The sequence below is a fragment of the Pan paniscus genome, chromosome 13 (genome assembly GCF_029289425.2).
Source record: "Pan paniscus chromosome 13, NHGRI_mPanPan1-v2.0_pri, whole genome shotgun sequence".
Classification (NCBI taxonomy): domain Eukaryota; kingdom Metazoa; phylum Chordata; class Mammalia; order Primates; family Hominidae; genus Pan; species Pan paniscus.
In genome coordinates this window covers 91668911-91695629 of record NC_073262.2, presented here as the reverse complement: position 1 = coordinate 91695629, position 26719 = coordinate 91668911, and the positions used below count along the sequence as shown (strand labels likewise).

The 26719-nt window shown below is 33.4% G+C and overlaps 1 protein-coding gene across 1 annotated transcript in view; it reads right to left on the bottom strand.

Moving 5' to 3' along the window:
• The window catches only part of COL3A1 (collagen type III alpha 1 chain), a 37637-nt gene extending 12601 nt beyond the window's left edge, over nucleotides 1–25036 (bottom strand). The window contains exons 1-30 of the mRNA XM_003825264.5: nucleotides 24749–25036; nucleotides 14453–14655; nucleotides 14168–14218; nucleotides 13636–13749; nucleotides 12275–12355; nucleotides 11281–11334; nucleotides 10772–10825; nucleotides 9964–10017; nucleotides 9265–9318; nucleotides 9054–9107; nucleotides 8357–8410; nucleotides 7883–7927; nucleotides 7692–7745; nucleotides 7186–7230; nucleotides 6474–6527; nucleotides 5955–6053; nucleotides 5359–5403; nucleotides 5109–5207; nucleotides 4847–4900; nucleotides 4614–4721; nucleotides 4345–4398; nucleotides 3652–3750; nucleotides 3264–3317; nucleotides 2968–3066; nucleotides 2190–2243; nucleotides 2019–2072; nucleotides 1650–1703; nucleotides 1084–1137; nucleotides 703–747; nucleotides 39–137 (exon numbers count right to left, since the gene is read on the bottom strand). Coding sequence (XP_003825312.1) covers nucleotides 39–137; nucleotides 703–747; nucleotides 1084–1137; nucleotides 1650–1703; nucleotides 2019–2072; nucleotides 2190–2243; nucleotides 2968–3066; nucleotides 3264–3317; nucleotides 3652–3750; nucleotides 4345–4398; nucleotides 4614–4721; nucleotides 4847–4900; nucleotides 5109–5207; nucleotides 5359–5403; nucleotides 5955–6053; nucleotides 6474–6527; nucleotides 7186–7230; nucleotides 7692–7745; nucleotides 7883–7927; nucleotides 8357–8410; nucleotides 9054–9107; nucleotides 9265–9318; nucleotides 9964–10017; nucleotides 10772–10825; nucleotides 11281–11334; nucleotides 12275–12355; nucleotides 13636–13749; nucleotides 14168–14218; nucleotides 14453–14655; nucleotides 24749–24827 — 2121 coding nt within the window. The 5' untranslated portion in view covers nucleotides 24828–25036. The remainder of the gene's footprint in view (nucleotides 1–38; nucleotides 138–702; nucleotides 748–1083; nucleotides 1138–1649; nucleotides 1704–2018; nucleotides 2073–2189; nucleotides 2244–2967; nucleotides 3067–3263; nucleotides 3318–3651; nucleotides 3751–4344; nucleotides 4399–4613; nucleotides 4722–4846; nucleotides 4901–5108; nucleotides 5208–5358; nucleotides 5404–5954; nucleotides 6054–6473; nucleotides 6528–7185; nucleotides 7231–7691; nucleotides 7746–7882; nucleotides 7928–8356; nucleotides 8411–9053; nucleotides 9108–9264; nucleotides 9319–9963; nucleotides 10018–10771; nucleotides 10826–11280; nucleotides 11335–12274; nucleotides 12356–13635; nucleotides 13750–14167; nucleotides 14219–14452; nucleotides 14656–24748) is intronic.
• Between the last annotated feature and the right edge of the window lie 1683 nt (nucleotides 25037–26719).

Sequence of the window (26719 nt, the reverse complement as noted above, 5' to 3'; positions counted from 1 at the left end):
TTTTTTAAACCTAGGTGAATGGAATGCTGTGGAGTTACCTTTCCTCCTTCGGGACCAGGGGGACCAGCTCCACCTCTAAGTCCTGGGGCCCCGGCCAATCCAGGAGGTCCACGTTCACCAGGGGCACCAGCATCACCCTGTGACAAAAATATGTAAATAACCATATTAGACAACCCAAAGCTAAAAACAAAGCACCTTAACTTGCATCATTTTGAATCAGGCCACTAGGTTATTATATTGTGAACAATCTGTAAATTTGTATACTTAAAAATAGTTGAACAGCTGGGTGGGAACTAGAAGCTTAAAAGAGTGTCTAAAATAAAACTTGGATACTTAGTCTGGTTAAGTGTGAGCTGTCATTGAAATACTTATTATTTTATTCACAAGAGCAACATTTTAAAGTTCTTTTACCAAAACAGTTTTCCTACATAGAATCAACATATTGGCAATATTTTTCCATTTGAAATTTTAAGCCCGTATTTGATTCTGTAGTGATTATGAATGTCAGAGAATTGGACCTTCCAGATTAAAGCAAATTTAATGTATTGAAAATGTCTTGAGTTTCTCTAAGTGTACTTACCAAACATTTGCAACGATGCTCTTTTAAAGAAAGAGTATTTTGGCTTGATATACTAAAAATATACTACTAATCAATTGCTCTATAACCTGCTGAAGAAGGTAGAGAATAAATTGAAATACTACCTTGCCTCCTGGAGCTCCAGGTGCACCGGCATCACCCTTTGGACCCTGGGAGATTGGCATTATATGATTAGGCCCATATCAGAGTGCATTTTATGTAAATATAAGCAAATATGTAAATATAAGCAAAATACACATTTGTCATGTTGGCATACTGTATAATTTTTCAAATCTTGAAACTATGAACTCTCTATTCTATGGTAAAATTCAAACTCTATATAATAGTTATCTTTCAAATAATTTGTCTTTGTTTTGATAATATTTCAAAACTAAATGTTAAATCTCAAATATCATGGCATAAGAAAATTAAGAAGTTAATAGTTGACAAACAAACAGTGTATATTCTTTTTGTTTCTGAGTTTTGAATAATGAAACGTAACTTACTGGTTCCCCAGGTTTTCCATTTTCTCCTGGAGGACCACCTGTACCAGGCAAGCCCTAGAAAGAATCATATTTGTATTAGGTAATTACCTCAAACATGGCTTATAGAAAAGCTTCTCATATGTACACATGTTTCTGCAAGATATTAAAAAAAAGTTTCAGTGGTCTTGTAGGGGTAGAAACGTTGTGCCACTCAAAATCCAGTGACACATACGTGATAATCATATTTTACAAACCCATGTTCATCTCTCTCTGTTCTTTCAATTGCTACACATAAAAATGTATTGACCAGCATGGCAGGATAGACTTGGCTATATGGATTTATGTTATAATAAAAATAAGTGTAAGCAAATAGAATTATTTGAGTTTCATTAATTCTTTTAAATAACTTATTAATGTGCTCTGGAACGGACATGGAAGATATGCCTATCTATTAACATTGCCTAAAATTTTATTTCCAGATGAAAGACAGAATCACAAGTTAAGCTTCAGATAAATTATAATCTATTAGGGACACAAAAAAATTTGACGGTCAGATATGCCGTGACATTTAAATAACAAGTTCTTACTTGTAATCCTTGTGGACCAGGGGGTCCTGTGTCTCCTTTGTCACCACCAGGCCCCTAGAAAAGTATAATGATACACTCTGTTATAAACATCCTTTTATATTTAGTCTACAGTATCGTATCCATTTCAACAGGCCTGTTGCTTAATTATAAAAGTAGTGATGTGAAGAAAAGGGAGGACCTGGACCCAAAGCACACATGTACACTCTAAACTCAATGCTAGCATTTAGCTAGATAACCAGGTCAGCAAGTTTCATCATTGCTTTGGTAAACTATAACAACATAGTGTCAGAGATTATGTAATTTTTGAAGCATTCTTCCTGCCCCACCTCCACCCTATTTTCATCTCCAATTTTATATGAGTGAACTTACAGTAGGCCCTGGGGGTCCCTGAGGTCCAGTTTCACCATTCTTTCCAGGAGGACCCTAAAAACAAGAACAGTTAGAGAAGTAGAAATAATACAGATTACAGAGAGAAGTCAGAAGGCTGGAGATGAACGCATCTATTAGAAGGCTAGAAATAAATTGAGGAAAGCTACGTACCTGAGGGCCAGGTCCTCCAGGGCCACCTCGTTCTCCATTCTTACCAGGAGCACCCTGAAGAAGAAGTGGTCGGTATTTACTAATCCTCAAAGGGCAATAACTAATCATATTATTGTCTCATATATATATATATATGTCTCATATATATGTCTCATATATATATGTCTCATATATATGTCTTATATATGTCTCATATATATGTCTCATATATATGTCTCATATATATGTGTATACGTGTGTGTGTGTGTATATATATATATATATATATACACACACACATATTTTTGAGACTGAGTCTTGCTCTGTCACCCAGGCTGGAGTGCAGTGGCGCAATCTTGGCTCACTGTAGCCTCTGCCCCCCGGGTTCTAGTGATTCTCTTGCCTCAGCCTCCTGGGTAGCTAGGATTACAGGCACATGCCACCACGCCTGGCTAATTTTTGTATTTTTAGTGGAGACAGGGTTTCACCATGTTGGCAAGGCTGGTCTAGAACTCCTGACCTCAGGTGATCTGCCTGCCTTGGCCTCCCAGAGTGCTGGGATTACAGGCGTGAGCCAGCGCACCCAGCCTGTTTCATATTTTTTATCTGCCTGCTCCATACACACACATACAACCATAACCAATTATATATTTAGCTCCCTTCCTACATGCAATTTGATTTTCATATACTCCTCCATGCTTTGAAGAGGAGACTGAGTTTTGACCATTTCTTTACTCCATATGGAAAATAAAAGCCTTCCAGTCAAATATTTATTGAAGAAGTTAATGAAGGAACTCACGTCATTTCCTTTAGGACCGGGGAAGCCCATGACACCAGGCTGACCTCGGGGACCAGATGGCCCAGGAGGACCTGGTCGACCACTTTCTCCTTGACTTCCCTAATAAGAAAACATTACATTAATAAAGTTTTGATAAAGATAAGATTAAAGCATGCTATATATATAGTATGTGTGTGTGTGTATATATATATATACATATACATATATATATACACACACACACACTCAAGGATAGGCCAACATATACATTCCATTTTAACTGGCCTTTTAAAATGAGATTTTAAAAATGTACATACGGGAGGCCCTGGTTTCCCATCACTTCCTGGTCCTCCTGGACTTCCGGGCATGCCCTGAAGTAAAGAAGTCAGTTGTTAGGTGATTTAAAATGAAATAATAAAAAATTACAACATACACTATTTGTATGATTTTGATATTTTCACTTACATGTGAAGCCTCAGATTTGCACATCTTTTTTCCTGCCTATAAAGTATCTAAGGCAAGTGTTCTATCTTCTCTTCTCCTTGAACTATCTGGGCTTAAGTTTACTTAAAAGAATTTTGTTTTGTTTGGGGCCTTACAAAATATGTAATCTGATTGATTTAAGTTGCTTTTTATCTGTCTTCATTTGTCTTGCCTTTCTTCTGTCTAAATTAAAGTGTCATTCAAACAAATGTTTCTCTGTACCCTCATTCCTGGACCTCCAGGGACACCATCTCTGCCAGGTTCTCCAGCAGCTCCTCTGGGCCCTGCAGGGCCTGGAGCACCACGCTCTCCAGCAGGACCCTAAGTAGTGAAAGAAATTTTAAAAAAATTAAAATAGCCTTCACTAACCTAGATAGCAACAATATTTTGGTTACAAATAGAGGACGTCATTTGAATTTTTAAAAAGGGTTCGTGTGTTGCTGAAACATTTATACATAAAATCAGTTATCTTAGCTTGGATTGCCATATTGAAAAAATTTTGAAGCAACTTTGTGAACATCACATGCTTAATAAAACAGTATTCACTGTGCTTGAAAATATAATTATGTGCAGCTAAAATCAAATATCTTAATGATATGAAATCATATTTGGATGTAACCTTAGAGTTTTCAAAGACTTTTCAGGCATTTTAGTTTACTGTACTCTTGCAACGATGCTCAGATAAATGCTTTCCAATTAACAGATAAGTAAAGGATTCTCATAGAGGGTAAGTAAGTGGCTTTAGTTACAAAGCCAGGAAAGTTGTTGAACAGAGGATGCATTATATTAGGAATTTTTTTTTAACTCTAATATATATTCTTCAGATATTTAGGTTTTCATGAATGAGAAATTGTATACAAGAACTGCCCATTTGTGGTGCTAGCATTTAGGAACAGAGAAACTAAAGTTATCTACCTTCTCTCCTGGGATGCCATTTGGTCCAGCGGGTCCTCGGAACCCAGGGGCACCCTGAAAATAATGAAAGACAAGTATTTCAGTCCAAAGGATTTCAATTCTTTTTCATAATTCTTGAGTGGCAAATATTTTTATGTCATAGAATGCTTTAAACAATATTTTCCACTGAACACTCAACTTAAGAAAAATTGGCTGTCTTACCCTGAAGGTAGTTTTATTTAGATGACAGTGATGCTGCTTTTCTTTTAGATGCCCCATGGAAAACGTACCCTTTCTCCTGCAGCTCCTGGAAGCCCATTTGCACCAGGTTCTCCAGGTGATCCATCCTTGCCATCTTCGCCTTTAGCTCCTGGAACACCTGGAATACCAGCCTCACCCTGAAAAAAAAAATGGTAAAATAAAGAAATTATGACTGAATTTAGTTCAAAGTTTTTACCTGTTTACTTTCTAATTATGTTGCATTTTTTCAAGAAATAACCAGATCTGTTGCAGTAAAACTTACGCGTTCACCACGTGGTCCGGGCTCTCCTTTGGCACCATTCTTACCAGGCTCACCCTAAAGTATAACAAAGTCTTGGTTGAAAAACAGGGAGGATTCGACTAACAAATCATCACCAGTAACACATAATTCAGTTATAAGTTATAAGACAAGAGTGAAGTCAATATAAATTTAACTGAACAGGAGCAAAATTTTGCTATTAATTTTTTGTTGATGGAATTAAACTATACCTTTCAGTCAACAGAGAAAAAACAAGGCAACTTACTGCACCACCTCGCAGTCCAGGAGCACCATTAGCACCGGCTGGTCCTGGAGGACCCCGGGCTCCCATCAGTCCAGGAGCTCCAGGAATGCCAGCGGGACCCTAAGAACAAACCAAAGACACTATATCAGCCAAACTTGAATGTTCTTTTATGAATATCTCACTTAAATATCACAAATCTATTGTCATGCAAAATGCAAAAGAAGCCAGTAATGTGTGGATGAGATAAGGGTGAGGAGTGGGGACAGCTTACCATTTCGCCTTTACCACCAGGACTACCATTAATCCCAGGAGGGCCCTAAGTATACAAAAAACAGATAATGTATTAATAGTAATGCAAATAGTTCGTATATATTTGAAGTTGTTTGTGTGAAAATAAATGTATCGATGAGTGTTATGCTTTGTAGAGATTAAGTGAATCCTCCAACTGTAACACAACATATGAAATGTGGTCAAAAGAATCATCATTATCTAAATAAATTAGAGATAATATGTACTTCGTATAAATTATTAAATGATACATAAATAGAAGAGATTTTGAATTTGGTTCTTCTCTGAATTTTTATGATTGGTGATTAGCTTGGGGCACATTCTTGAAAGCATCAGAAAACTAGTCTATCCTCTATTCTTTTATATAAATATAAAAAATCATGAATTCTGGAATAGTGCAACAGTCAAAAACTATCATTTTTACTACTAATCAAATCAGTATGTGTCACAGGAGGATCATTTTAGAGCACTAAGCAACAATTTTTTCAAAGTAATTTTCACTGATAGCCATATTGAAGCACATGCTTTCATGGAGTAAGCATGAAACTATGCTTACTCCCTCTCAACTATGATACTTACAGGAGGACCTTGAGCACCAGCGTGTCCCTGAGGTCCAGGTTCTCCTCTTTGTCCAGGGGCACCATTTGAACCAGGAGACCCTGCAGGTCCAACTTCACCCTAATGGTAAAACCTTGTGTAGTCAGTTTCTCTTACCACTTCTACTCACTTAGCCACTTCACCCTTCAGTCCTGTTTAAACACATCTCCCAAAGGTTGGAGTAGTGGGACTCTATACTGCAGGTAAAGCAAGGAATCATTAATCGTAAAGGCAGAGAAAAATGTAACTATTTGTGTGTGATTGCATTATCAGTTTCCTAGAAAGAGTCTGGGGAAAAAAAGAAGGTAGCAGAAGAAATATCAAGATAGTTGAATACTAGGGACAACACCTCTTTTAGAATCAAGAATAGGGCTTTAAAGACATGTGTAGATAAAAGCTATCCATTTGACTGATTAAAAAAATCAGTTGCAAGAAGCAATCTAATGCTTTTCTCTTGCCTCCAAGATATTTTTATACCCTTCTATAGAAACACATGTTTACCTTAGCACCAGGGGATCCAGGGAATCCGGCAGTTCCAGGAGGACCAGGAGGGCCCTGAAAAAATTAAATACAATTTCAAGAGCTCTTTTTCAACTAAATGAAAGCTGACATACTAGTAAATAAGTGAGCACATATAAAGTAAAGAAGATATTTATGCAGATAAAAATGACATTCATATTTTATGGATATTATGTAGAGAAACAATGTGGTAAAATAAGAAAAGAGTGAAATCTAAAGTTAGAAATTCTTGGTTTCTCCCTACTTTGCCATGAATTCTGTGACTTAGTGCAGGCAACTTTTCCCTGGGCTTTTGTACTCCAGTTTACAAAATGGAGGTAACATCTATTTTATCCATTTTGTGGGACTCTTTAAAGTGCCATGTCTTACATAGGATATTAACTAACATTGGGAGCACCATTCAAATGTTAGCAGTTGATCAAGCAGAATGAGTGTCAGAACCTAGATTTTGTTTATGGGCTCAGTGTCAGTTTTAATCACAGGGGTGTATATACAATATTAAGTATTGGGGCTACAATATTTTTTCACTTTTTAAATTGTAAAAATGGTCAACAGAGATGCTAATGTGTATATTAGAGATATACATATGCATATATATATACCTAAGAGTATATACATATATAAAATATTAAATAATCCACAATCCATAACTTCTCATTACCCTACAACACATAAGAGATAGAAAGTTACTTACTGGTTGACCATCACTGCCTCGAGCACCGTCATTACCCCGAGCACCCTAAAAAGAGAAGTTTACATCAAATATCCTTTAAATTCTGAATGGCTGGTCATGAGTAATATTTTGACTAAAATTCTGACTCAAGTGAGTTGAGTTTTCTTCAAGTACATTAAAATCTGCTTAATAATTATATATTTTAAAGTCAATTATTACAATTCTGATATATACAGCAACAATCAAATGTAGAAGGATTGGAGTCTGTGTTTTCAGGACTGAATGCAGATATAATGGCTCAAATGACATATGAAAAGTTAACACAAAAATTCTCAATAGAGATAATAATTGTAAAACAATTATTCATTTCCTTTTAACTATAGCCAAAACTTTATCACAGTATCATTGAGTATAATTTTGTGGGAAGGTCTTTTTCCTAACATATTTTTACAGCCTGAAACTTTACTGAGGCTGTAAAAATCTGTCACTTTGGGTTGTAATTGTGTGATGTTAGCAGCAATACTCACTGCAGCCCCAGGAAGTCCTGGCCGTCCTCGCTCACCAGGAGCCCCTCTTGGACCCTACAGAGTAAAATCAAAATATGGTTTTACTCTAATCTTGACTTGTGTAAGAACAGTTGGGGTGGGAGCAAAGCCAGTTTTAGGTAACAATGAGGTTAATAATAAAACTGAAAATTATACATAAGAAACATAATTACCATGGGTCCAGGAGCTCCATTTTCGCCTGGAAGACCATTTTCACCCTAGATACATATAAAATATGTTACTATTTTACAAAAGAGGAAGAAAATATTATAGATTTTTAAATACAGAATATTATGGAAAAGTTTATAGAGCCTAGAAAAAGATATACATTTTAACAATATTAATTTTCTGTTAGTATTTTATTTACCAGAAATCTCAATTTCTGTATTTAAAAACTTAAAGACTAAAGTGAAGTAATCGATAAGTTATACTAAGATGCTCAACTATTTCTAATCTAGACTCTTCAAGTTGTCATTTTTCATGGAAGCGTTAATAGAATATCTGAATTAGTTACCATTATTCACACCTAATAGGTAAAATTCAGGTAAATTTCAGAAAACAAGTTAAGGCTCACAATATGAATCTTATATGTAGCTTTAATATTTAATGAATTTACTTATGAAAATATGATTTTTGTTGTGATTTACCTTTAATCCAGGAGCACCTGTTTCACCCTTTTCTCCATTTCGTCCATCGAAGCCCTAGGAAATGTATAAAACCAGCACAATTATTAAAATCTGTTAATAATCTAGAATGATTGATAAAGTTTACATGGTATTTTTCTAATTGGTCTTCATAACACTACTTGCAAAATTAGCTTAAATAATTTAAAACTTGTTTAAAGGGGTTGAAGATATTTCATACTGATTTTACAACAGGAAAACATGAACTAACTAGAAAGTGCAATTTAGTCTGATAAGAAAGTTGCCTTAACTATAGAGTAGCAAACATGAGTTTCATAGATTTTATTACAATTAAGTTGATAGGTTGTAGGCACAGTTGTTTGAATGTACGAAATATTTTGCATAGAATAAAGTTGTTCAACTCAATCTATAAATCATATTGTCAATAAAAAACATAATTCACAAAATGTTTTTATTTTTCTGATAGTGGTAGTAAGAAAACGATATTTTTCAAGAGTACTTTATATACTAGAAATCAACTCCTTTATTTTGCAAAAAATGACTAGTTTGGTCAACAAACAAACTTAGTAGACTTAAAAATATCAAATTAATTAATTGTCAGAATCATATTTTTTGGCACATAATTGTCCAGTAAAATTGGTTAGGCAAGTAAACATAGCCCAGTGGAATACCTTGTAAACAACTTAGAAACTCTACTTACTCTGTGTCCTTTCATACCAGGGAATCCAGGTATCCCAGCTGGACCTTTGATACCCTAAAAATAATGAATGAAAAAATATTAATGAACCTTCAAATAGAATCACAGTCTAGTAGTAAAACACTTTCTGTTTTTAAGTTTAATTCCATTGAATTACATAATAGTTTTCAAGCTAAGATTATTCCAATTAATTTATTAGATGCTGAAGACTCACTGGAGGTCCAGGCAATCCTCGCTCTCCAGGTCGTCCGGGTCTACCTGATTCTCCCTAGGTAGAGAAATAAAGAATACGTAGGTGTTCATGTATGAGAAAATACATTGTAGCCAATAAGCAAAATGGTTACTTTGCATTTTTCTCACAAAGGACTCATTAAAATGGTTCCACAAAATGTATAGTTGAGATCAGCTTTCTTGGTAGAAGGCATGAGGAAGACCTTTCCCACTTTGATATAAGCTTATAAAGAGATAATGCAGGTGCTTCTAATCACTGAAATAACATAACCCAGTGAAAAGAATTTGCCATTGGAGATTAAGAGGGAAAGAAGGAATGCCATTGAATTGAAGGTATCTATAACTTCTCAAGTTCATTAAATAGTGGTATCAATTTCATCATTAAAAGAGGCAGGCAGAGACACCTATTTCTCCTCCAGTTAAATGATATAATCAATGGATGAGTCTTCTCCGCAGTCAAAAAGCACTTTAAGGATTTTATTTTGGAATTCAACAAATGATATATATAGGTACGCAAATACTGTATAGCTACTCAAAAATTAGTATTAACTAAAATGTTGTTAAGACAACAATATTTTGAATAACATTTTTTTTCTTCTGGGATTCTGACATAAAGCATATACTGTTTAGAATACACCAAGTTAAATTTTGCTGTATTCTTATTTAAGTTTTAAAAACTTACATCTTTTCCAGCAGGACCAGATGGACCTATAGCACCAGGAGGTCCTGGAGGGCCCTGAAAATAAGGAAATAAAAAAAGAATAGATTTGTAAATTTTTCTGTTACAATTTATTATTACACAGTGTATGTATTCCTGGAAGGAACCTCCTTTTAGAAAATACTTTTAATGTTTCTGATAATGAAAATGATACTTACTGAGTTAATATTATACCTCTATTATATCAACTTACTGTTAATAAAAATTAAAAGCATCATATATTACATGTGTGTATTTATAAATCCAAATGCATTTCTACACGTTTAGGAATATTAAATATATCTAAATATAAAGGTATTTCTAAATGTCATGAAATGTTGTATTTAAACTATTTTACTTGCTTATTTACAGAGCATATCCTTCTAAAGGACTCTCTAAGATTATGTTTATTTCTACTGTCTAAGATATATGTATATGTATATTTACATATGTAAATATATATAACTATATTTATCAGTAGATTTGATATGAGTGAACTGAGTGTTTACAGAAAAATGAAATCTATATTTAATATATACAGAATTTTTATCAGCTCTGGGAAGTGGACTATTTTGATGGCTAATGATGAGGGAATTCCTTTATTAACTAGTGTCTCTAAGATAGCTAACAATTGAAAGAGTCCAAAAGACTCAATAAAATGCTATTTGTTATTTACAAACTTAAGGGTAAATTTAATCTTCATTCTGTAAAGACCTATACTTGTTTTAGAAAACAAAGGTAGGTTCCATATGGAATTATCAACTTACTAAATATAAATTTATCTGTTACTTACTGAAGGACCAGCTTGCCCAGGTTCACCAGGGGGTCCTTGGTATCCTGGAGATCCCTAGTGAGTAGAATATGTAAATAATTTTAAAGTAACAAAATCTTCATATAATTCATTTACATCTTGACAGTAAGAAATCAGGATTGTGAATGTAATCAGCAAATTATACTCCAGTTTATAAATATTGAGACCAAATTATTTTTAGATCAGAATGAAGTTAATGTATTTCATTCCATTCATTGCAATCCATCAAAACTGAATGGTTTTGAACTAAAAGTCATATTACATGCAAATTAATGTGGTTTAATTTTACCAAGATTTCAATTGCTAATAACTGTTGGTGGAAAGGAATTAAATATGGAATTCCATCTTTGAAGCCTTAATCAGTTTCTTGGTTATGATTTCTCTAGTTAACTGGGATTATGCATGCTGGAATGGCTGAATTATAGCAGAAGATATATTAATTTGATTTTTCTAAAAATGAGGAAGAAAACACCACCAATGGCTATACTTACAGGGGAACCAGGATGACCAGATGTACCAGGGGGACCGGGAGGGCCTGGGGGGCCCTGGAATATGAATTTGAATGAAAAACAAAATAAATGAATGCAAAATACACTTTATCCATGCTTCAAAGCAATGACACTCGCATTGTTAAAACTATGAACAACTATATCTCATCTTTTGATAACTTTTTGATAACTATTCATGAGATCTATAATGAAGATCTTAGCAAGCAAACATTACTGTAATGAAATTCTCACAGATTCTATATAAATTATTAATAAATGTTATAAAATGTTGTCCTGAACTCTTAAGGAAGGGAATTAAAAATCTGGAAAAATTAGTACATAATGCTATGAAAATCCCTGCAATGTTAGGGTTATATTGCACTGGTGAAGAAGCAATTTCTCGCTTGGCAGCCAAACTCAGTGCAGAAAAACATTTATTGGCACACTAGAAATCCTATAATCAAGTATCTAAAATAATAATGTAAATCAACCCAAAAGTCCCATAATTATGTTGATATATCTATCACAGAGTTAATTGACATAGAGATTTATATGATCATGCAAGAATCATCATACATAGGACAATTGATTTATCATTGTTCAGAAATACAGATTAAACTAGAAAACCTTCAGCAAGCTGAAAACAGTATGCTTCAGTTTTGTAACATGCTGTTCCTAAATACTGATAGTAAATTTATAAAACAATAGTTTGTATATTTCCATTTTCTCTTATAAACACTTTTCTGAGATGTTAATAAGTGTTGACTTTGGTTTTTTTTTTAGTAAAAATTTATATGTGATTAAAAATAGGTTTAATAATATGAATAAGATAGAAAGAACATGATAATGCTACCATTTTCTTTTCCAACCTTAGTAGGGGTAAGCTATTTTGTACAATTCCATAAAAATACTGAATTCCTAGAAGAGCAACCATTCAAGATTTTACAAACCAGAAAGATAATAAAGCTCTAAAATGCTGAGAAACATTTGTACGTACAGCTGGTCCAGGATAGCCTGCGAGTCCTCCTACTGCTACTCCAGACTTGACATCATATGAATCATACTGGGGAGAATAGTTCTGTGGCAAGGAGACAAATAGATATGATCATTTTCATAGACAGTTCATAATTCTTTTAAAAAGCATTTAGAAGTGCATGCAAGATCTACTATCTACTGATAGGTTTTTGTGTGCCAAAAGATGTGGTATGTATTCACTAATTATCTTGTTTATCGTGTCTTTCTGTAGATTTAGACATTAGATATCCTACAGAAGCATTTTCTTGTGGGATGCACAAATCTTTCCACTGTGTTCAATGTTAGTTCCCCCCAATTTTTCCTATTATGCGCTTACTTAAGCTATTATTTCTAAGCAGTAGCTACATCATTACAAACATAGGATCATAGGCTGTTTGAGGCCAAAAGAGTCTCGAGATCATATAATACACCTTCTCATTTTGAGCAAAAAAATGAAGTCAAATTATTTTTCAAACACTTAATGATACAAGTAAAATTCATATCCCCTGGATTCTGGTTAATATGACTAAAAGATTCACTAAAAAATAAACATCTCCATAGAAAATAAACCAAAAAATAGTAGAAAGGCTCATATGCTTATTGGATTTCTTTGAAGCTTTTTTTAAATTCTAAGTTCCAGGTCTAGAGTTAGGTTCTGTTTGGTTACTAGAATAAGAATAACTTAGACAATATACTTTGGTTCTTGTTGAATTGCTTTTTGAAATGCACTTATTAACCTCACAAAAATTTGTGTAATATATTTTCTCATTTCACCTAATTCCATGCAACAGAAATTTTTTCATATTTATTTGTTTGGTTGCTTTACCTGCAGATTTATTTGGCTGCCATGCTTCAGGAGAAGCAAGGTGTGCTCTGAAGTATTAGCAAGAGCAGTTTCATAGGCAGAAATAATCCTGTTCAATAGGAATACTCACAGTTCTTCAACTTCTTTTTGTCTAAACTTTTTAGAGGCTTTGACATCGGTATTAGTAGGAGAATAAAGTATGGATACAGTACTAACTAAATTATTTAGGTTAATTTTTTTTGTAAGTTCATAGTTCACTTCTTAAACATAATGTGTATGCTATATATCTGCTGAGAAATTAGCAAATTTTCCAAGGATACAGTAGCAATGACATTAGCATTATGAGGAAGAATGAATACTTATAAAGTACTTAGAATAGTGCCTAAGACATAGAAGCACTAAATAAGGATTTATTAAATACATAGAATCAGAGAACAGACACAAAGAACTCATAATAGTGAGATGTAATATTGAGTAAAGAAAGAAGATGAACTAGATAGATTTATGAGGGAATTTTTTAAGTACCGTAGTTGTTATACCTGAGGACCAGTAGGGCATGATTCACAGATTCCAGGGGGGCCAGGAGAACCAGGGGAACCTGGTTGTCCTGGAATACCAGGGTCACCATTTCTCCCAGGAATACCAGGAGGGCCCTAAAAAAAGAGATAAAAATAAATTAAATAGTGAAAAATCCTGGTGATTCAGAATCATTATCAGATTGTTGTTTCTCCACTTTATAATATTAGGAAACAATATAAGTAATATATTTTCTTTATAACACATACTTTTTAATCAAAATTTTGTGAATAATTTAAGTATAATGTATTCCTTTGTATATTGACCTACACACTTTCTTTAAACTGATCATGGGGGTGAAGACATAATATGAAGTTTGGGAAATTGAAATCTTTACACGTACAATTATGGATTCTCAGTCTGTTGTTTGGTGCTATTATTCAAATATGTGGTAATAAAGAGAATGTATGATGAAAGTTCAAATCTAGAAAAAGCAAACTCTTACTAGAATTATCATTAGTATTAATTTTATTCTACTGAAGAATGTTTACTTACTGGATCTCCCTTGGGGCCTTGAGGTCCTTGACCATTAGGAGGGCGAGTAGGCTAATAAATGGAAAAGAAACAAGTTAAACAAGACACAGAATTTGCATATTATTTAGTAACCCAGATTCTAACCAATCCTTATCTTTAAATCGAAACGTCCACTTTTTACTTGTAATACAAACATGGCTATTTGATGAACATGACTTTCATTCCCTTTTAGGCTCCTATGATATAGGAACTATTCATGTGTCTAAATATGAATATTGAAGATGTACAGTTTATCTTTAAACTCACAGCAGTTGGAGGCTGTGGGCAAACTGCACAACATTCTCCAAATGGAATTTCTGGGTTGGGGCAGTCTAATTCTTGATCGTCACATATTATGTCATCGCAGAGAACGGATCCTGAGTCACAGACACATATTTGGCATGGTTCTGGCTTCCAGACATCTCTATCCGCATAGGACTGACCAAGATGGGAACATCCTCCTTCAACAGCTGAAAAACAAGTTAGATGACGTGAAGTTTCCTTAGGTTTTGCTGAAACGTGATTTTTGTTACTCTGTCAGGACTATTAACAATAGCCAAAGTTGAAAAGGTTTGAAACAAATAATTTCTTCCTTTCATTAGAAAATTATACTTGCCCTATGTAATTTGCTAAGTAGCAAGAAATTAATTAAAATATCATATCTGCTTGTTAACATAAAATTGGCACACCATAGTCAATTTTCCTTAAGACCAGCAGATATTTTAATTTCATTTATAGTAAGAATTAACATCAATGTATATCACACAAGCATTTAAACATTTATTTATTAAAGGAAAATTGAAAATAAGCTTTTCTACCCAATTGCTATTCTTTGCCTTAACAGCAGATGGGAGCATTAAACTAAAAAGATGATTTTGTCACTAACTCTGAAGACTTTCTGGATTTTATTAACCTAGTTGAGAAATTCAGGGGAAAACTGAGCTAATCTTGGCAGCATAAAACTCTACCAGATTTTCCTGGGAAAGTTTTAACAGAACTTATTGTGTGTATTGAATGTCACTGTTAGCTCTATTTGGCATTAGTAGCTCAACATGATATGACATAATATATTGTATATCCCATAAGGATGTAAAGACATTTCCAAATCACCAAAAGAAAAGAAAAAGATGTTTTTAAAATAAATATTGGCAAGGAATAAGTAAAAATAATAGGGAAAATATGAATCATAACCATCTGTATTTGTGGCTTAAAATGGTAAAAAAAATTGCTTCAACCAAAATTTTAGACTTGCTTCATAATTATATACAAGGTACTGAAATTTCAGCAGCTATTAACTATGAATCAGCTTAGGAATTGCCAGAACAAAATCTGGTCTCAATTCTTAAGGCATTAGCTGTGTATTGTGGTTAAATACAACTTTAGTTCTTGACAATTAGTATGATAGTTTGCCAGTAATTGAGTAAATAAATAATAAGTTTCTAAGCATCTGCAAAAATTTTTGCAAACAACAAATGATGTACTGTTCAGTAATTTATATTTTTGTGAGATGGTGAAATTTTTATTTTCTCAAAGCCAAGATATTTAAAATGTCTATTGAAAGAGGCCTGCTTCCGAGTAGGCAAGTAGTTCAAAATTAGTTTTTGCCGCCTAGTGGTCAAGAGGCCTTTTAGTGGTCCTAAGATTTTTCCATCTGGGCACTACATGCAGCCACAAAAGATCACCTTTTCAAGTTCTTGTTGCTATATCATCTCTCTGTCTAGGGTAATAATAATTTAGGTTTGTGTTTAAATGAGTTGAAACGTTTAGCTGATTTAGTAAATGTTCACCAAAAAGAATTTCAAAACCTAGACTCTAGAAAGTACTGCAATTGCTTCCCCACCTCATTTCCATTTATGTGTTCTGATACAAATTTAATGATATTGTACAAGACACTTGATCTACTCAAGAAGTTTTAAAAATCCATTCTTTTTTATGTTACAATTTCTCAATGTAGATTACAGCTAATGAAGGAAAGCTTCATTTTTTAATTGCAATTTTAAGTAGGCAAATAATTTATTTAGAAAAGTTATTCTAATTCCTCCCCTATGTTTGAAACACATATATGAGAACATGGGATATATTTTCTATATACATTTCCTAAGCTTTTAAAGCAGCATTTCTTAATTCTTAGTGAATATAAAAGCTGAATACCAAAATGCTTATCTCAGTGGAAATGAAGTAGGCCTATTTGAATGGTGTTATGGAAAATAAGAGAAGAGCAAACAGTCATTTACACATTGGTGTGAAGAGTAATAACATAGGTGAGTCTATGCATTAAACTCATTTTGTTCTCTAGACAGAACTGGTGTTTCATATTTAAGTACTAAGTTCACCAGTCTGCAGAAAAGGTCCGAAAATTTGGGGTTGGAAGATTGTGCAGTAAAATTACATGGAACACTGTAATTACATTGGTTCCTTTTCTCAAAATGAACCACTTAAAAATTTTCTCCAAATCAACTTTATATGAAACGTTCCTACAGATTAGTTTCAGCTCAAGATTTTCCCATTAATAATGTGTATTTTAAGCCCCCCAGATCCATCCTCAAAAGCATTGTTAGATTGTACGGATGATTCTTTTAGCTCATCGCCTCTGGATCAGGCATATCTTTTCACACTTAATACAGCATGTGGATTATGAAAAACAGCTATTGAATACTAAAGGCATATTAAAGACAAATGAAGATAATAGTTAAAGCTAGGCTCAAACATTTCCTATTTTAAGTATCTTCTATATGTTCTTGATCTGCCTAGAAATTAACATAAATACTTTTCCCTCCTGTGTATTCATCCTCCTATGTTTATGTCTCATTAAGGGTGTCCTCACATCATTAGAAATACAGTACTTTCCATTTTTTCTGGTAATTATTAAATAAATGAGCACAATATTGACTTATTAAAATTGTAAATGAGTTTGTTAAAATTGGGTCAAATGCAATGTTATAAATATTAACATTGTTATTTAGCTTATTGTTTCCAAATTTTATTAGAAACATATTAGTACTTTTTAAAACACGGAGGCCTCAATATAAAGATTATTTTAGTGCAATTTAAAAAATTATCATATTCTTAAAATATTTTTCTCTTCTCACCTGCACATGACAGTCAACATGGTGCACGTATGTTTTGTTTTACTTTAGAAAGTCATATTGTTTTAAGTAAAAAAAAAAAAGAGAGTTGGAATGTTTAAAAAATAAGAATTAATGCAACTTTGTTTATTGCCATAACTTATTTCACATCCACTTGAAATAAATTTGGCTCTCCTGAGAAGTCAGTTCCTGTAAAAACTTGTGGCTGAAAATTAGCCCTTTCTCTGTTTTTCTACCTTAGTTACCTTTGCTGAAAAAAATAGTTTTGTATAGCTTCCTTTATTATTCCATGCATGACAAAATATAGTTAGCAATACATTCTACTGAAAGTTAAAGCTCTTAGATTGATGTTTCATGGACCTTCATTTAATACCTAGTAATATGTGCGAAAATCATGGCAAAGTCAAGGAAAAGAATGTTTTGTTTCTAGAGGAATAAAAATGCTCTAGTTAGCCATTTGCAACATTTAGAAATAGAATAGAAAATGGGATTTAGAAGTAAGTCATCTCATATTATTCTCTTCATTTCTTAGATATCTGCATTCAGAGTAGCTTTGGTTAAAAAAAAAGTTAATTTTTTCCAAAAATATTAAATAAAAGGCAAATAATTTCATTTTACTATTGAAAAGTAATGGACTTTCCAATTATTTCCATTATTTTAGTTGTTTAAACTAAATCTCTCTGTTCCAATTTATAATTAATTTTAAATTCCATCTCCCATGTCATTTGGTGTTTCTGTTCCTTACTACGAAGTACAATTCTGAAAGAAATTTACTTGTGATCACACAAGCAATGTATTAAACTCAATCATCTCCTCGCTGGGATCTATAATATAAAACATATTGAAGCTAACACATGTCTTAAACCACTCTTAGCTGCTTCTTTCCTAGTTTTCTATTTTGGAATTTTAGAGAAAAATAAAGCCAAATAACATAATTTTATATTTTTAGATGTGCATAAAGCTTACTATTTTGTGATTTTTTTTGTTTCCATTCTTCATGTTAAATCATGCTGACTTGAAGAAATCATATTGTTTGGACAAAAAAATGAATGTTATGTTTGTCTTAATACTATTTTTGGAGCAATAATATTATTCCCTAAAGCACCTAATTAAATTAGTTAATTTGGCTTGAATGAAAAGTGAATATTTTTTCCTTTTCTCTTCTTACTAAATCCTTATCTGGGAAAAGATGTTGTATAATCTGAAAATCTAAGAATCACAGATATGATATATAAATTATCATAATTACTTTCATTACTTTAGAAAGCTGAACATTTTGTACGTGTGGGTATTTGGCATTCATATAGTTTCCAATTGAAATATGTTTGGTTTGCCTTTTAAATGATACTGTTTGGAAAACATAAATTTTAATAAAATATTTTTTCTGCTGCTTATGTATTTATCAGAGTATCTTAAAATATGTTAGATTACTTAACAAAAAGGACTCTGAAGAAAGTATCTGTAGACATTCTAGGTGAATAATTTTAACTTAAAAGCACTGTTTTGCATAGAAAATAAGATTTTATTTATTCTTGCTACCTCCAGGAAAAAAAGTTGATAAATTATCATTTGTAGATATTTTCTTGTTTCATATTTTATAGATATATGCTTTTTCAATCTCCTTAGAAATGTCCTTTAAGTTGATTAATCTTTTAGAATTCAATTAATCTTTTAGAATTGTCTAAAAGATTAATCTTTTAGAATTCAATCTCCTTAGAAATGTCCTTTAAGTTGATTAATATTTTATCCTGTTAAAAATAAAAATAATTAGATAATTAGAAAATTTTAAGTATCATATATCTAACCACCAGCAATTGCATATATAATAAAATCTGCTTAGTGTCAAATTATAAAAACTTTGAGGAGAATATATTCTACTTGTCTTATTACATTTGGCAAACAACTTTAAATTGTATAGTCTTATAAGTAAAATTTTACATTTCACCATCCTTATCACTAAGTTACTAAGTACTTTAATTTCTTCCTTAATTTTATTTGCCAGCGTTAGTAAAACTAGTGCTATAGTACCTCCTATCTTGTAGGCACTGCTCTGAGTAGTTTGAATATCTATTTTGCTTCATACTCCCAAAGGCCTTATGAGCTTACAGCTGTCATAATCCTAATTTTACAGATGAGGAATCTTAACTACAGAAACATTAAGTAATTTTCCCAAGGTTACACAGTCAGGGTGAAAAAGAAGATCTGAGTGTAAGAAGGCTTTCTCTAAATTTGATACTCTTAATTACTGCATTCTATTTTCTTTCTGCTATTTCAAAACTGAGTACGATTAAAGAAGCCAACTCCAAAGCTCTGTCCCATATGATTTTTTATCCCTGCAAGGTTAAAATCTGAATCTAGATAGGTATATTTTGAAGGACAACAGTTCTTTGCAAAATATTTTTCTATCTGGCCTCAAAACAGGAAGATGCCATCTGGAGTTAAATTCTCCTGTTTATTTTCTCTTGACCTTATGAAGAAGGGTTATATCTCTAAAGCTACCCTGATGACATCCAGACCACCAACAGAATAAATGTGTGACTCAGAAACCCTGCATACATTTTGCTATATACAAAAAAGTAGGGTTCCAACAACAATAGTACCAGACAGAAAAGACTTCTGCATCCAATGCAAAAATATGTTTAAGATGTCTCATTAACACACTGTTTTTCAGAAAATATAGTTACTAAATGATTCATGTTAATATACATCTAAGTTCATCAGAAGTTTTCAATGAATGAAACTGGAACGTTGTGAACATGCTATGCAACTCCAAAGAGTATTTCTGTGATTTTAATTTACTTGAGAAATGCAGTCTCTGTCATCCTCCACACAAAATACTATAGAAAAACAGTTTCAGAAAAATATATGCCATTTTACTGAAGCAGTACTTTCTTAATACTAGAATTCAAGGGAAATTTAACTTTTAATAATTTCTGGATCTTTTCTCTTTGATGTTTACATCTTTTGGGCATTTTGACTCGTCCTCTTTCAACGTTTCATTTTGTTCATTAAGACTACATTTTAAACAGCAGTGCTTGACCTCAGTCATGGAAAAAAAAAACAAGGGTTTTATTAGTTAATCTGAAAGGAATCCACTTCTGCTGTGTTTTCATTAGACACAGACTGAAACTCTGGTGGTTAATGTAACTCCCCCAACTGCAGTTCACAAATGATTTATGTAAGAATAGCTATCTCATTTTTTCCGTTGTCATCTTGATATGAAACAGGCAAAGTTTCCCCTTTGAAAAGTCTGGAGAGTTTTTTTTACACTATATGATCTTTTTTTTTTTTTTTTGAGTGTGGAAACAATGGGATTGAGCTTTTATCTTAGGGAAAACTTTTACAAGAAACAGTTCACTGAGAGGGTTCCAAAAAGTTATTGTAGACCTGGAAACTTTACAACTGTTCCTCATGTCCAGCAAAAGCAATAACATCTTTCATCTTTAAAGCTTTAATTCTTAAGCAATCTACTTTAATCACTTCAAGGCGGTGATATCATTAGATGTTACAAAATTAAAGAGCTGGGCTACATAATTTTTGGAACTCTGCACCAAAGAAGCCATTCACAATGGAAACTGTGGAGTTTCGGTAGATGGCACTCTTTTCTCTGAGTGACAACTCAAGGTCCAGCATGTGACTGTAGATGTAGAACAGGGGCTTTCCTGAGGAGCTGTCCTTTAGCCTCAACTATAATCCTGGTAAACTCACAGCCAATCATTCTTGATTTTTAAAAAGAAGCCTGTAGATAAGACATCAATCCAGGAATCTGAATTAGTTAAGAGGCATTTAATCACAGTCTTTCCTTCTTTCCCAGAATTGTTCCAGTGGCTTTGCTTTCTTTTCTTATAATGCTGAAATGTTTAATTCCAGAATTTAATAAAAATACCTTTTTATATGTAGGCCTTTAGATCACTTAAAGAGTATTCAACATCAGATGATCTAAAGGCTTATACATAAATAGGTATTTTTGAAAATCCAAATTTTTCAAGGCTCTGTTATTACCTGAGCATTTTTCTTTCCCTAGAAAAAAAGCTCAGGTAAGTAAATACAAGGTATCATGGATGAAAAACACAAAGTGTTATAATACTTTATTTACTCACACAGAACTGGTGATACTTTCTTTTAAAATGATAAGATCCTGAGCTTCTGGGGTTTAAAAAAATTAACGTACTACTCTCTATAAAATTGAATATTAAACAGAAAAATACCTATTCTTTTTTCACCTTTAGAAATGCATTATTAGTTCATGTACTTTCTAGGACGATATATAATTTTTTTAGTATCTCCTTTCAATGACAAATAGTTATAAAATTAAGAAAATTCAAATATCTGATTTTAATGTGTATTCTATAATTATCTAAGACTGAACAGAATATTGGTCCTAGCCTTGACTGCGTCATTTTCTAGTTTTGTAATCTCAAATAAAGCACTGATCCATGTTAGGTGACTGACACTGAGATATGTGAGCAACTATGCATTCTCTCCCTTTAAAAGTGCAATTGTTCCTAAATGTATGTAACCTTTTCCTGTTAGTTCAGTGTGTTTAATTGTAGGGACAAACACAAACCAGAAAACTTGAATGTTACCTGAGCAAGTTACAAATTCCCTATTAAAGCATAATGAAAAAAATATACTCTCATGACGTCTAATAAGAAACTGATTCTCTGAGTCCATTTACAGTTTTAAAATTCTAAAACAACTAGAGGCCTACAGTTTATTTTACTGGAATTATCACTGTAGCAAAATGTAGAAACTCAAACATTAGTACACATTTAATTAAAATAAAGTTTCTGTTTCTGCCCTAATGGAGCAGTATTACTTAGTAACAGCTGTCTATAATCTATCTAACAATTAAGCAGTGAATAAAATACTTATGTCAAATAAGGACTACATCAGAGACACGAAAAATGTATTTAAACAATAGTCGTATGTAGAATTTTTTAAGTGGCCGTAACATTTAAGCTAATTTCCAAAAAGACTCTGAATATTGTTACCATTGTGTTTTCGTGTCAGTATATGTGTTTGCAATATTTATCCGTAACATACTAATTTCCTTAGGAGAGCAGTGTTAACATTTAAAATTCACGCATATGAATTTTTTAAAGCTCAATATAAACTACCAAAGCCAGCTACATAACATTAATATTGGCATTCGTTATGTAAATGGTAACCTGGCTTGTCAGCCACTAGGTGACGCATCTTTGTACTTAAAACTTGGCATGTTTATAATCTACAGGAAATATAAAACAGACCATGTTTCTCCATTGGTGGATTAAAACACATGAATTAAATACAATGTTCACAAATTTGTAAGACGACCAAAATTCTTTTTGAGGACTTGTTTGTATCCAGAAAATGCCTGTGAGTGAACTAGAAGTGAGTGCTCATTAGAGCTGTGCCGTCTCTGAAGTTATGAGGGCATATATAAGAAACCCCACCCCAGAACTTTATGACAGCTCTCAGTGTGCTGTATACTCAGATACCTCCTGTAACTTTTCCAAAGCTTATCTAATAGCAGAATTTCCTTGTAAAACCCATAGGGAACATAAGATGTACTGTCTTAAGTCACTTCAACTTTACTTTTACTCATGACAAAAAAAATAGGCTGAACAGTTCTCTTTCAACTCTTTTTGAGCTTAAGAACACACAAACACATATCAGCAAAATTTTATACTTATTGATTATTTTTTGCATCTAAAGAGAAAGAGGGAAATAAACAGAACTTAATGTGATGTCAAGGTACTGTAAGTGGCAAACACCCCCCCTCTAAAGTTGGATTGGGAAGAAAAATAGCCACAGTGCTTATAAAAAGCTTGCAACCACGAGGCAACTACAAATATGTTGCAATTTTTTGAGCTAAAACCCCTAAGTTTGTAGTCTTTTCAATAAATGGTTGGTGGGGGATAGTAGTCATTTGGTATCCTAAAAAAGGACTGTGAGTTGTAGCATCTCCTGGGAAGAGCAGGATAGGGAGGAAAAGGGGAGAGGAATGAGAAAGGAAGAAGGATTGAGAGTTCAGGGGAAAGAAAGGGTGAGGAGGCAAGGAGAGAGAGAACTAAAAAAAAGAAATGGAGGCATAAGGAGGCCACATGGGGAGTAGGGAGGGAGTAACAGGCAGGGAAGACAGAGGAGGAGAGAGGAGTAGATATGGGCTTGCCTAGGAAGGGGTGGGGTGATGAGTGAAGAGAAGTCTAAAGGAGCCAAAAGGGGTGGAGAGAGATAAGGAGGAGGGCAAAGCGAAGGAGAGGAGGGGTAAGGAGGAGAGAAAATTAAGGAAACAAGGAAAATGGGTGTTTCTTTTCTTTTGTGTCCATGGGCTGAATATAACTGAAGACATTTCATTGTATATCTACCCCTCCCCTCATACACACATTTACATGTATTAGCTATGAGGACAACAAATACATTTGATATTACAAACAAAAACCAAATTTTCATGCAGTGTCCTTTGCAAAATCTATATGTTTAAATGTAACCATGTTTAGTTATGTGCAATAAAAATTGTCTAATAATTTCTCCTAGCTATCTTTACATTTAGCACTTAAATATTTATTTCTATGGAAGTTTGTATTCCAATTTGTTCAGCATTTTCATGACTATGGTAAATAAAAGAATATTTTCACATAAATAATGAGACAAATGTGTTTTTAGGGGAAATTAGAATATGAAAAACATTACATGCAATTATTAGAAAATATAGCAAAACAGCTTTCTGAAGTCAAACAGTACTAGTATCTTTACCTTGTTTGCAGCAAAGTCAAACCTCCTGTTGAAACATTTTAAAAAATATTTTCTTCATTAATGCAAATGTGGTTAAAATGTAGAATATGTGGAAAATATTAGTCCCTTAATATCAAGCTACTAGAAAGATGAATTAATCAATCATTCTTAAAATAAAAACAGGAATAATAAAATATTTTAGCAGTTTGATCCCTTTGAAGAATGTTTATAGGTATCTTGTAGCCATTTTACAGAAATATATTCAATGATTCTGATAATGCGTAGAATCTTCCTTTAGACTGTTCTTAATCCATGATATTTGAAAGGCATTCTTATTCAGAAAACAATGCTCAATATTCTAACCTTACAAAGAATCCAGCAGACAAAGAGGAACATAAAATTATTGCAAGAGACCAATAACTTCCAGACTGCCTGGGGAAGTATTCCAAGATGTTAACAATCCAGGAGGGAAAAATTTTAAAGCCATTTTTAAAAGTTTCCAGTGCCTTTAACATGAAAACAAGTTAGTACAAGAACATCTTATCTTAACCACAGAACTCTTAAAAACACACATAACTCGATTATTTTTCAAGTAATGTAAAAAGCACAGCCATGGTCAGTTCAACGTTTCACAATCTGGAGCTTATAGAGGAAATTATCTTGAATCAGGCAACTGATTTTCCCCTTTACACCCCTCTTTGTGAGGAGAAGAAAGACAAAAATCCCATAAAGTTTCTTGAAATCAGTACCTACTCACCTTCCTGTTGTGCCAAAATAATAGTGGGATGAAGCAGAGCGAGAAGTAGCCAGCTCCCCTTTTGCACAAAGCTCATCATGTCTAAATATCAGACATGAGACTCTTTGTGCAAAAAGGAGAAAAGAAAAGCAGTTCAAAGTAGCACCATCAAGTTGTTCCCTGCCCTTCAGCACCGGGCCCGTCATAAAACTCAGCCACTGAGATTCCTTTGCTTTGGCCTTAAATAGGAAAAAGTTTGGCTTCCCTCATTTTCCAGCCCCTTTCTGAAATATGAGAGCCGCACCCATCCCCTCAGCAGTAAAAGAAATGATAAATATTTTTCCCTTATAGAAGACACAACCCACAGTAAGAAAGAGAGCACATCTGGAGTTTGTATGCATCTGCTTATGTAAAAGTTTTTTTACATATTTCACTCTTACATATATGTTTGTATAACTTAGGAACGTATAGAAATGCTCTGCCTTGTTTTAATACATACAATGTAAATGCATACATTTTTATTTCCCCTTATAAAGTTAACAACTGCATAATTTTGAAAAACTGCTTGATGCCCATTTATCTAGTATGTCTAATTGGCAGAACTGATCTTCCTAGAAGATTTTTATGTTGGGATTTTGCCAGAAGTAATCCTAACTCAATTTAAATAGGAGACTGTAAGAGATTCACGGAAAGAAATGCCACCGTATGCCCCTTCGACTCATCCACCCACCCTGGGTCCTAGAAGTTAAGTTTCAGGCAAATATCAAAAGACAAAGTATTTGAGCAATGTTTGAATGGCTTCCTAAAAGTTAGATACTTATCTATAGCTGTTTCCATTTCTCACAAATTTCTTTAGCAAGCCAGAGTGCTTTCTTGTGAGATTTCCAATTTTTATGCTGCCTGGGAAAGACAGAACAGATTTTTCTAGAGAAAAATTCAGCCTTTTCATGACATAACTTTTGAGGAAACTGGAAGAGAAAGAGTTTATCACATAGAATAGCAAAAGAGTACCAGAGAAAGTGTTCATTTTTTCTGCATTACTCTAAAGATTAGTATAAATATTTCTAATTTAGACTTTTAAGTGTATACTTTCCAGATCCTCATCCACAAAACTTTCCAATGTATTTCTGGATCTATCTAAGCAGTAATTTTTGTGTCATATTTGAAAGAGGGGCAAATACCATTTATAGGTCTTTGATAAATCTCTGCAGGAAAAATATGCTTGTCCACAGTATAAGGCTATATCTGGCAATGGAGATATTTCTTTACACCCTAATCATCAGTTCATAGTTAGTTCATCTATCTCTATAATCTACAGTGGACATTTCAATTCTAATCAAGGTCACTTGAACTAATTTTCTTCATCTTCACCTAAACATGTCCGTCTCTATGCCTGTGCACATAAAATTCTCCCCATTTCACACCAATTCATGGAAGTCACTTCCTTATGCCCCAATGCAAAACTTTCCTCCTTAAGTAAATTACCTCCTTTAAACTAATTTTCATCTTTCTCTTTCTTCTAATTTGTGTTACTAAATTTTCACTCAACTCATGTCATATGTATATTCCCAGGTGTACACGAATCCTGTAAGCATGGACAGTGGCAAACTTGCTTTCTTGTTTCTTGCATCTTTTTTTTTTTTTTTTTTTTTGAGACGGGGTCTCCCTCTCTCGCCCAGGCTGGAGTGCAGTGGCGCAATCTCGGCTCACGGCAAGCTCCGCCTCCCGGGTTCACGCCATTCTCCTGCCTCAGCCTCCCGAGTAGCTGGGACTACAGGCGCCCGCCACTACGCCTGGTTAATTTTTTGTATTTTTAGTAGAGACGGGGTTTCACCGTGTTAGTCAAGATGGTCTTGATCTCCTGACCTCGTGATCCGCCCGCCTCGGCCTCCCAAGCTTTCTTATATCTTTAGTCACAAGGGCACAAACCAAGACATCTCAATGTAGATGACATCATTTGATGACAGGAAAGGAAAACTAGAACGAGACCAA